This window comes from Anarrhichthys ocellatus, unplaced genomic scaffold, assembly GCF_004355925.1.
Source record: "Anarrhichthys ocellatus isolate YVR2014 unplaced genomic scaffold, GSC_Weel_1.0 scaffold18, whole genome shotgun sequence".
Lineage (NCBI taxonomy): Eukaryota > Metazoa > Chordata > Actinopteri > Perciformes > Anarhichadidae > Anarrhichthys > Anarrhichthys ocellatus.
In genome coordinates, this window is record NW_022280048.1 from 687,613 (window position 1) to 699,337 (window position 11,725).

The following is an 11,725-nucleotide window of genomic DNA, read 5'->3' on the forward strand; positions in this document are numbered from 1 at the left end:
TACTTAAGGAAGCGCTGATATATAAGGAGAAATCAACCCTAACCTAATACATTGAGGGTGACATGTTTTCTCCGTGGAGGATGATATAATTATGATGTATCATATTTAAATTGGTCAACGAGTTACTTTCTCATTCATTCACTCCAGTGAGGTTTCGGAACGTTATTTTACAAAGAGTTTTAAGCATACAGCTAATCCGTCCAACTACAACACGTTGGAAATGGTAAAAATACAATGTACAAGAGTGCGTACATAGATATCTTGCGTTCACGGCTGTGATTGGTCAAAACGAGGTCTCTTTCTAATCACGTGATGTTTCCGGACGTGGATTTGAACGACCATTGATTGGAGAATTGAGCTGTAGAGCCATTAAAGACATCTGTGCAGTATGTATCGCGACCCCGTTTAAAACTCAGTCCCACTCATTTACAGCGACAGATTCCACTGACGTGCAATCCGTTGTTGTGAACATAACGTTACAGTCGGCGTAAAGAAAAGAGTAAATAAAGGAGCTAACGTTAGCATTGACCTCATGTGCTAACTGTCGCTGCACCCGCTCGCCTACTCTCCTTCCCGGTTGTCTCGGCTCTGGAGCCGCTATGGGCGGCCGTCTTCTCCCGCTGCTCGTCGTGGTGCTGTCGGTGTGGTCGGGTGTCGGAGACCCGACGGGATCCGCTCATGTCGACGGAGCTCCGCCTTCTAAAATAGGCAAGAAAAGCACTGTTAAACATGATGGTTAGCTGTTGAATTTAGCCTCTGTTAGCCCGCATTCAGAGGGTTACAAGCTAGTCTGATTCGGATAATAAAGTGAATGTATTCGTTTGTGGTCGTTAGCTAATCCTCTTTTATGTTGCTATTAAATTGTAAATTTCATTTTTGTTATTGGATGTAACGTCACCACCTGAGTCCTCCTGTCTCACAGTTCAATGCATACCTTTTTTTTTCATTAGCATCGTATGAAAATCATTGTTTGCCCCATTAGTATCAGTGCATGTACATTTTGCAACTACTTTTTTTGACAAAGGTACAACATTGCTTGTGCTGCAATTTAAAGTCTGGTCAAGTCTTAAAGTAAAATAAAATGTGTTCGAACAAGCAACATGAATTGGGACTAACAATTATTTTTATTATCTTGTCCAGCCAACAGTCTAAAACCCAAATATATAAAGTGTTTGTACAGTGATATACAACAGAAAGAAGTCCATCTCATATTTAAGAAGAGCATTTTTGTTTGTCAAATTACTTGAACAATCAATCTCAATCAAAGACTTGCATGATTTTGTATTGAATCATATTAAATGCGCTGTTTAAGGTAAACCCTGAAATGGAAATTTCTAAAATGCTCTACCTACATCCCTCTACAGCATTACCCCAACACCCCCTCAAAGACACCATTGTTACTCTCTCCAGCTCTAGATATGAAAACTGACCACTACAAGCTGAAAAATACTTTTTAATCGCTCAATTGTGATTAGTTTATATTCTATATAAATATATTATATATTGAGTAACATACATGTTATCATGTCTTTAAACTCCCAGATGCCATACAACAATACAAACGATTCAGTGTGATTAATGGTCATTAGTTTTCTGCCAAATTTCACTCCAAAGCCACATTCTGATTTCACTCTTCTTCTCTGTCGTTGCCTCTGATCCTCCGTGCTCCAGCGGTGGTCGGGGCGGGGATAGGAGGCAGTGCCACAGCCCATTTCCTGCGGCAGCACTTTGGCCCTGAGGTCCAGGTAGACGTGTTTGAGAAGGGGGAGGTCGGAGGTCGTCTTGCCACTGTAACCGTTAATCACAACGACTACGAGTCTGGAGGCTCCATCATTCACTCCCTCAACCTCCACATGCAGGAGTTTGTCAAACAGCTAGGTTTGTGTGCGCACACACACACACACACACACACACGACACCCAAAGCTTTACAAGGCAGAGAAGACAGTAAGTGTGTGACTGCGTAGCATTCATTTAGTCACTGTCCGTCCTTTTCTAGTTATCTTTATAGGAAAGGATGTATGGTTGCATGTTAAATAGTCAAAAGTGAGTTAAAACGAGAGCTGGACTTCAGTAACAAAGGTGAATCCCAGTGGGACCTGCAAACATCGGTTCAGGGTTGCAAGCTAAGAAAATGGGTTTTGCTTTTAGCAGAATACAGAGATCCTGTGTAACACAGATGAAAATAAGTATCTAGCTTGATCAGATTCATTTTGTGCCTCCAGCAGATGTAAGCTGAGCAGGAAAAGTGCTCATCAGTCAAGAAAGGTTGATGGTTTGAATTTAATAAGCAGCGCTACACGTGTGACTCTCTAACTGGAAGACGAATCGTAGTGGTTCTGCATCCAGTATTCAGTGCCCTGCCAAAGTAAACGGACCACATGACTGTTTACATCTTTTTGTTTATATCAAGTCCAGAAAGGTTCAGAGAAAAATAAGTGGATCAATGTCAAATCACAGTTTGTAAAGTATAAAGAGGAAAATATTTATATTTTAATTTGAAAATGTTCCATGTGCCTGTGTGTAACTGTGTTTGTCCTTTGCATCATCTTGTGTCCGCACCTCCCAGGTTTAAAGTACCGACGCAGCGTGGCAGGTAAGACGGCAGTGTTTAACGGCGAGGAGATGATTCTGGAGGAGACGGACTGGTACCTGCTGGACCTGTTCCGCCTGTGGTGGCGCTACGGCATCAGCTTCATCCGTCTTCAGATGTGGGTGGAGGAAATTATGGAGAAATTCATGAGGTGAGCCAGAAATATTAGTGCCCCGTTTGCTCGACAGGATGTAGCTGTGGTGCCGCTAAACCTGGATCTATGCTGCTGTGTCAAAGCGTTTAGTTTATATTTGCACCACTTCAAAATAATACGGGATTAATCTGCCTGGTCTGCTCCATATTTCCCCCCATCTGTTTCTGGTAGTCCAGGATAACATAGAGCTGATCTAAAAAGTATTCTTTACTTTTAAATGATGCCAAACTAATTTGCTCCAGTGATCAAGCAAAGCCATTCAGGTTTAAACCTTTTTCTTGCCGCCTTTGTTTTCACTCAATTGAATCATAGACTATTGAAACAATTACTTTAGGAATAGAATGACTGCACGATACTGCCTCACAGTGTGGCAGTCAATGGGTCAAACCTATGCTGAGCTATTTATTATGTCCTACGCCTGCTGCTGTAATCACTGCAAAACCTCAACTAAGTGTGTGACTTTCCAAATGTGACGTCTGCATAAGTACAACAACAGAACTGAAGTCTTCCATCAGCCAGTTCTGTTTCAGATATCAGGTGGTGCACAGCCTCATAAATATGGCCAAGACAATGAATATTCTTCTGGAATTATGTTATTTTGACTCAGTTTCTGTTTGAAACATGAACCAGGCTTAGATGCAGCGCCTTTGTTCATTGACCTATATTTCCTCCCTCAGGAAGTGATTTATCTCCTGTATCATTTAGTCTTTGTTGCACTCTCTAAATCAACAACTGTGAGCCTGTATATCCCTCTGTCTGTTTCTCTGTCTTTTGGTTTTGCACAGATTAGGCTTTCAGATAGGAACGAGGCAATCGGCCCACTGATTTAGTAATTGACTTCTGTAATTGATAATTCACTATTTGTTGCATGTATAATACAGGATCTACAAATACCAGGCCCACGGCTATGCCTTCAGCTCGGTGGAGGAACTATTGGACTCTCTTGGGGGGAGTGGCTTCATCAACATGACCCAGAGGCCTCTCTCTGATTCGCTGCTGGAGCTGGGCGTGTCGCAGCGTTTCATCGACGAGGTCGTCGAGCCGGTCATGAGGGTCAACTACGGACAGAACGTCAGCATCCCCGCCTTTGTAGGTCAGATGAGTGTGAAGAAATGAGCAGTAGAAGAAGAGGGAGCGACGGGGGGGTTGATGAGTAGAAAAGAGATGGGGAAGAGTAAGGCTGCGGTGCTGAAATTAGTGCTGATGTAGGTCAGGAGGGAGGGAGGGAGGAAAGGAAGGAAAAGAGATGGGATGCGGAAGGGAGGAGCACGAGTCAAAAATAGAAGAGAGGGAAGAAAGGTGAGATGAAGGGGTGGCCTATGGGAGCAAGAGAACAGGAAAATGTGTGGGCAGCTGGTAATTGGTTTACAGCACTTGGCCCCGTCTGTTGTGAGAGTGTGTGTGTGTGTGTGTTACAGGTGCTGTGTCTTTAGCTGGTGCCCAGAACAACCTGTGGGCGGTGGAAGGAGGCAACAAGCTGGTATGTTCCGGCCTGCTGAAGATGGCCAACGCTAACCTGCTGCAAGCACAAGTCGGCTCCATCTCACCCATCTACTCGGGTACAATCCACAGGAGCAGAATATTAGAAACTTGTAACCCGGGTATAAGCATCATTAAAACGTGTCACTACTGGGGCAGACACAAGTATGGAAGTTAAGAAAGGCCACGATAATTTGAGTTTTACAGCAACCGACACCCCATGTGATAGCACGGAAATATTTTTCAGCATCTAGCGGTGAGGTTACAAATTGCAACCAACTCAATCTTTTCCAGCGTGCCAAGCAAGTAGGAGAACTACTGCGGTCGATGTGAAAACGGCCAATCTAGGGCCGCTGTTCGGTTCTAAATGCTACAAAACTGTCGTGCATCCCTAGTAGATTCAAGGGGAGTGATGGAGATAGATTTGTATCTGAATCATGTCGTACAGTGTTGACTTTGATTGTGTGTGTTTTCCTGACAGGCGAGGTGCCCCAGTACCAGCTGAGCTTCACCACAGCATCAGAGACGGGATCGGCGCTGTATGACATCGTAGTGTTGGCGACGCCGCTCCAGGCCAGCGTCCGGTCCGGGATCCGGTTCCAAGGTTTCACCCCTCCCTTTGAGGAGCTCCCCGGCAACTATCACAGCACTGTAGCAACCATTGTCCACGGTTACCTCAACACGTCTTTCTTTGGTTTCCCGGACCCTCGCCTTTTTCCCTTCGCCAGTGTCTTGACGACCGAGACGCTCGATCTGTTTTTCAACAGCGTGGCAAGTGTTTGTCCCGTCAACATCTCGACTGGCTTCCGGCGTAAGCAGCCACAAGAGGCTGGAGTCTATAAAGTGTTCTCACCACAACCTCTGGACAAGGCTCAGCTCAAAACACTGTTCAGGTCAGCCACTCCCTCCTCAGCAACGTAATCATGGTATTAGCCAGGGCCGCAACTATTATTTTCACGATTACATAATTTTGCAATTATCTTCAATCTCAATTAGTCATTTGGTCCAGAAAATTGTGAATAATGGCATCGTAATTTCCCGTAGTTGGCGTATAAATTTAGCTTATTAGCGCAAACCACGAAGTACAGCTGAGGCTGATGGGAATGGCATTAGTTTTGCAGGTATTTGGTCATTAACAAAGTAAATATTTTGACTCGATGATAGTACTACATGAAAAGTTATGGGCTCACAATTCATCCCGATGGAACCATGAATGTGTGTGTTTAAAATGTCATGGCAATCCAAATACATGTCAAGATATTTCACGAAAAACAAACATTACGACCTCATGGTAGCACCAATCGGAGTAACAACTTCCCTCTTTTACTGTACCTCTCAATCTCAGGTCGTACTACTCCGTGCAGGTGACGGAGTGGCAGGCCTACCCTTGTTACGGCAGCAGCCAGGGACTGTCGCCTGTGGAGCTCCACCCCAATCTCTACTACCTCAATGGCATCGAGTTGGCCGGCAGCGCGATGGAGATGAGCTCGGTAGCGGCCAAGAACATCGCGCTGCTGGCTTACCACCGCTGGAACAGACAGACGGACATGGTGGACCAGAAAGATCTGATGCACAGGATCAAGACTGAGCTATGACCTGGTCAACTGTAAACCCTACAGCATCCGTATTAAGGTGCTACATTTTTAATTTTGACTGACGTCTCAAGTGGCTGAGTATATTGAGACACATCCAAGTAATGCAACATACATTTAATAGACTGAATCAATGAGTAATTCGTTGAACATAATCTTTCCCTGCCTTATCCTGAAGAAACTTAAGCAGACAAAAGAAAAACGAGTATCAAAGTCAAGTCTAAAACTAATTTAATCACACCACTAAAGAAAACTGTGGTCCTGCGCTACTTCTCAAAGACCAGTTTGATTTCGCTGATTGCTTCGTTTTCTATGCCAGAGACATTGCAGACATAGAAGACATTTTTCAGTACTGGTTGGGGATTGATTGCTAATGCTAGTTAGTGGTTTCATCCAAAAATGCATCTGCAGGAAGCTTTGCTTTGCCAAGAAATAAGGAAACCAAGCAACTGAGTCAAACATCAGCTATTATTTATTTCACTCTGAAGTGAATGGACTTTCGGGAGTCACCGTCTTATTGAGTTGTCAGTGGTGTGAATGAACACCAGTTAATATGAGCACCAGTTTAAGGTCACTGGTGATGCTCTGTGTAAATAGAAAAGGCTGTGGTTGAATCAAGAAAACGCTCTTGGAATAACAGCTGTGACACATGAGACAGATCAGCGGTTTAACTGCCTTCAGGCACATAAACCAGCCCTCTGTCATACATTTAAGGACTGTTAAGTCCTGAATCTCTATAAACTTATTTCTGTAGGATTTGTGTAAATTAATAAAATCTTTATTCAGTGGCCACTGCTGCTGTGCTCTTTTGCCCCTTTCATCAGACTATTTCATTGTCTCCCTTTCCTGCTGCTTTTGTTGCATAATCCAGTGGAAAGAATTGTTTTCGGGGAACAGAGCCAACAAGCTTTCACACTGGACCAAATGAAAGCAGAGGACAGATCCGTGGCGCTGCTGGTGATGATGATGATGATGATGACACTTTTCTCTCAAGCCCTAAATCTTTATTGAGATACTACATTTAATAAGCGCTGTAATCTTGGAAAAACTCATATGAAGACAGAGTTGGACATTCGCTCTCAGAAATGGCAAGTGCCTAAAAAGATGGCGTGATGTGAAAACCGTGACTGTTGATTATCTTCATAAGTAACTGAGAAATGCCTTGTTTTGTTCATTTAAAACTGAAAAAAGTGGATTTTTTTGGACTCGGAAAACCTAATTTAACTGATGTCAACTGAAAACCTTGGCGTCAGAAATCATGGTGGTCGATCTGAAATGAAGACCAATTAAATAATTATTTATTTATTTTTTATTTTTATTTTTTTCACTCCGCAGCAGCTTTTGTACAGAAGAGTCAAATATTTGTTGCAATACTACACCTTTATGATATGCTGTAAAAGTTATGGTCACAATGATTATTATAGAACCATCTTGTGGATTGACCATATAGGGATTGACAAAACAATCTCAATCAAGGTTCACTTTCAACATCGTCTCAGAATCCTCACGAACTGACCGACTGAGTTACCTCCATCCACTAGGTCGTGAGATGTGATTAAAAGTTGAGACAGAGTGAGTAGAGAGACCGTGAGTCCAGATTATTATGTCAAATAGCAGATTTCTATGACTGTTCATATCTAACTACTATTGCTTTACAAATGTAACTCTCTGCTCAGTACAGTATCAACATATTTCATTTGCCCGATAAACAAAATATTGCAACTGTTTATAATGACTGTTGATGAATTTAAAGTATTGGATGGATTGCTATGAAAAAAACACTGAAAACTCGCTCTGATTTATTGTGGGCATTCAGGTTTTATTCCCCGTCTAGTAATAATTACGCAGAAGAAGATTGATTTGTTGATTTCACTCTGCCGGTGTTTGGGTTATCTGAAGTTGAATTTTCTTCTACCAGAATGGGAATAAATAAAGTTATGAAAGTGATATGTCACTAACAGGATGTCTAACGTGTAAAATGTTGGTTTACAGATTCATAAATCACGTCCATGCAGTTAAACGGACGACATGCTGCAGCTTTGTGTCACTGTGATGATGGGCGTTTTCATACTGGGCTCCAATTAAGAGATCCCAAATCTGCCTAATTTACCCACTAAATTATTTCTTTGTGCCCTGGAATTGAAGAAGTGACCTTACTGTATATCTCAAGAAGTTCATTTGAGATCCTGTGACTGTCCTCTAGATCACCAACTGTTTCATGTCAAAGATCCTAAATGAATGGTATCAGACCATCATGGACCCGCTAAGGTTTGTGACAGATTTCTGCTCTCAGTGGAGAAAGATTGATTCACCATCTAATGATTTAAACGCTATGAAATATATTCTGTATTTTCCAGCCGACCTCTTGTGAAGTGTTTGAAAATGAGCCGTTCCAGGACGATGCCGTGGACTGTATTCATAATCAAGACTGTAAAACATTCAAGGAAGTGGAAAGCACGAAGAGGCCGACAACAAAGCGTATCCTCTTCCCCACAGTAGTCTGTTTATTATAATGTTGTGTATAATGGGCCCTGTGTCTGCTCTTCCATGGCTTCCCAGCAGCAACAATCACAATGCTGATAATAGAATGAGGGAACATTGGAAAACAAATTGTCCCAAGACTCGAAACATTTGATTCAATTCGGTGCAACGTGGGTCATTTATGCTCCTTTATCTTCATATAAATAAATGTCTGTTAAGTCACTATCACTGAAAGTGGTAACACAGTGGTGATTGAGCCTATAAACACTCTGTTACAAGTTAAAGTCCTGCATTCAAACTATTACTGAAGTAAAAGAACTAAAGAATTATTAGCAAAATATACTTAAAGTACCAAAAGTAGCTTAACCTTTAAAATGTATTTGCTAATTAATATTTTGTATTAATAATCTAAATCTGCACTTAAATAGTGACTAAAGATAAATGTAGTCGAGTAAAAGCTACAATATTTGTCTCTGAAATGTGGAGAAGTATAAAGTATGAAAGCATGAAAATAATCAAGTAAAGTACAAATACCTCAAAGTTGTACTTAAGTACAATATTTGGATAAATGTTCTTTGATGAATAAAACACATTTTCCCAGAGGAGACAATTAGAGTCTGAGAAAACCACCACGATGAAACGGTATTTAACAAAAAATCTAAACTCAAAGGCACACCGACTGGCTTTCAGAGCTTTCAACCACAGCTCACGGTCTTCATTCAGTGAATAGAGCGAGCTCAATATCAAACAGGTGATTCACATCCTACGCCAAAGAAACTCCTTGAAACAGGTTTGCCCGTTATCACATGACCAATAGTTCAGAAATTAGGTTACATGAGGTCACAAGCCAGCTCCATCTTCTGAGTGAAGACTGAATTGTGCTTAACTTGGATTGATTTGTTACATCTGTTTTGTTTCTTATGTTGTTCACAGAGATCTGAAATTAGTTTCCATGCTCTAGTGATATTATTCACATTTACCAGGTAGAAAATGGATAAAAAATGCTAATTGGTTGCATTGTTGGAAAAATCACCTCAATACTCCTTTAAGATCTCAGAAGTACTTTCAACCCTTGCTGTGAGTGTTGAGTTTGAAAACTAAACACTACATTACAGTCATTTAGCAGACGCTTTTATCCAAAGCGACTTACAATAAGTGTATTCAACATCGGTATTCAAGAGAACTACGAGTCACCAGAAGTCATAAGTGCGTCTCCTTTTTTAAACAAGCATCTAAGAGCATAAACCAGAGCAAAACAACATCTGCAATCAATCATTGGTGAATGTGCTGAGCATGTCCAATTTATAGTAACATAACTTTTATTTATAAATCCTATTGACGCTAGTATCAAACACTATTTATTTGAACCTTGGGCTATCCTATAGTAACATTTTGAGTAATTATAACTATAATGTGTGAATTTTTAGAGGCTCCTTTGTCATTTTTTCTTGTATTTTGGATTTCCGGGCAGCTTTGTACTTTGATAAGTTGACAAAATGATATGTCGGACTTATATTACACTGTATTTGTGCTAAAAAAGGAATAGTGAACATGTGGGGGTAAGAAAAAAATGTATGCATATAATGTCAGCAAGCATTTACCGAAATGAACCTACACTCCAGAGTTATTAACACATAATACATCATAATACAATGTTGTGTGCCCTGCATGGAAGTCACTAACATGAGTTTTAATAATAACAACCCTGTTGAATGGAAAAACAAGTCACATTTCAGTAGAAGCTCACCAATTCACCAGAATGCACACACACACACACACACACACACAAACCACATTTCATCCCATCCTCAACCTGGCAGAGCTCTCTGCAGGCCGTTTGATGTGTGTGTGTGATATGTTAGATCAACGCAGTGGAAGCATGTAGAGCTGCTGTGTTCATACTGCTGCCAGCTTTAACTGACCTGCACAGATGCATAGATCCAATGGTGGGTTTAATCAGAATCAGCTTTATTGGCCATGTATGCGTACTTTGCTTTGCTCTCAATGTACATACACAAGATTACAAATAAACAAGAAAAACATAGAAAATAAAACAAGGACAAAAAAAAAGTAGAACAGAAGTAAGTATAAACATTTAACAACTATGTACAATATAAATATAAATAAATATCCAAAAGTATATAAATACAGTTGTGTGAAAAAGTGTTTTCCCCCTTCCTGATTTCTTATTTTTTTGCATGTTTGTCACACTTAAATATTTCAGATCATCAAACAAATTTAAATATTAGACAAAGATAACACAAGTAAACACAAAAAAACAAAATGAAGACTTTGGAGTGGCCTAGTCAAAGTCCCGACCTGAATCCGATTGAGATGCTGTGGCATGACCTTAAAAAGGCGGTTCATGCTCGAAAACCCTCCAATGTGGCTGAATTACAACAATTCTGCAAAGATGAGTGGGCCAAAATTCCTCTACAGCGCTGTAAAAGACTCATTGCCAGTTATCGCAAACGCTTGATTGCAGTTGTTGCTGCTAATGCTGGCCCAACCAGTTATTAGGTTTAGGGGGCAATCACTTTTTCACACAGGGCCATGTAGGTTTGGATTTTTTCCCCCCTTAATAATAAAAACCTTCATTTAAAAACTGCATTTTGTGTTTACTTGTGTTATCTTTGTCTAATATTTAAATTTGTTTGATGATCTGAAACATTTAAGTGTGACAAACATGCAAAGAAATAAGAAATCAGGAAGGGGGCAAACACTTTTTCACACAACTGTATATATATATATATATAAACATAAATATATACAACAACAATGACAGTGGAATTGAGGTGATGGAGGTAATAGTGCAGTATGACTAATGTATGATTAATTGTTCATCAGAGTGATGGCCAGTGGACAGAAGCTGTTCCTGTGTCTGGTGGTTTTGGCGTACAGTGCTCTGTAGCACCTACCAGAGGGGAGGAGTTGGAACAGCTTGTGGCCAGGGTCTGCAGTGATCTTTCCTGCCCATTTCCTGACTCTGGAGGTGTACAAGTCCAGGATGGAGGGCAGGCTGGAGCCAGTAATTCTCTCTGCAGACCTGACAGTCCGTTGTAGTCTGTTCCTGTCCTGATTAGTGGCCGATCCAAACCACACAGTGATAGAGGAGCAGAGGACAGACTGGATGATGGTGAACTTCCTGCGCTGGTGCAGGAAGTACAACCTCTGCTGGGCCTTTTTCATGATGGTGTCGATGTTGGAGGCCCACTTCAGATCCTTGGAGATTGTGGATCCCAGACACCTGAAGGTCTCCACCGCAGACACAGTGCTGTTGAGTATGGTGAGGGGGGCCAGTGTTGGGGGGCTCCTCCTGAAGTCCACTGTCATCTCCACAGTTTTGAGCTTGTTCAGCTCCAGGTTGTTCTGACCACACCAGAGAACCAGCTGAAGAGCAGTGGGGAGAGCACACACCCCTGGGGGG

At 41.4% G+C, this 11,725-nt stretch overlaps 1 protein-coding gene across 1 annotated transcript; it reads left to right on the forward strand.

Annotated features, from left to right (window-relative positions):
• The first annotated feature begins 25 nt into the window (after positions 1–25).
• pcyox1l (prenylcysteine oxidase 1 like) lies at positions 26–7,542 on the forward strand. Its single transcript, XM_031857071.1, has 7 exons — positions 26–708; positions 1,672–1,878; positions 2,569–2,743; positions 3,628–3,839; positions 4,165–4,305; positions 4,707–5,118; positions 5,571–7,542. Exons 1-7 carry the CDS (start codon positions 600–602, stop codon positions 5,818–5,820), a joined length of 1,506 nt encoding a protein of 501 aa, XP_031712931.1. The 5' UTR covers positions 26–599; the 3' UTR covers positions 5,821–7,542.
• Positions 7,543–11,725: the final 4,183 nt, after the last annotated feature.

Coding starts and splice junctions, on each gene's coding strand:
- pcyox1l (XM_031857071.1), top strand. CDS start 600: ATGGGCGGCCGTCTTCTCCCGCTGCTCGTCGTGGTGCTGTCGGTGTGG. Junction 1,879..2,568: donor GGAGTTTGTCAAACAGCTAG/GTTTGTGTGCGC, acceptor CGCACCTCCCAG/GTTTAAAGTACCGACGCAGC. Junction 3,840..4,164: donor CAGCATCCCCGCCTTTGTAG/GTCAGATGAGTG, acceptor TGTGTGTTACAG/GTGCTGTGTCTTTAGCTGGT.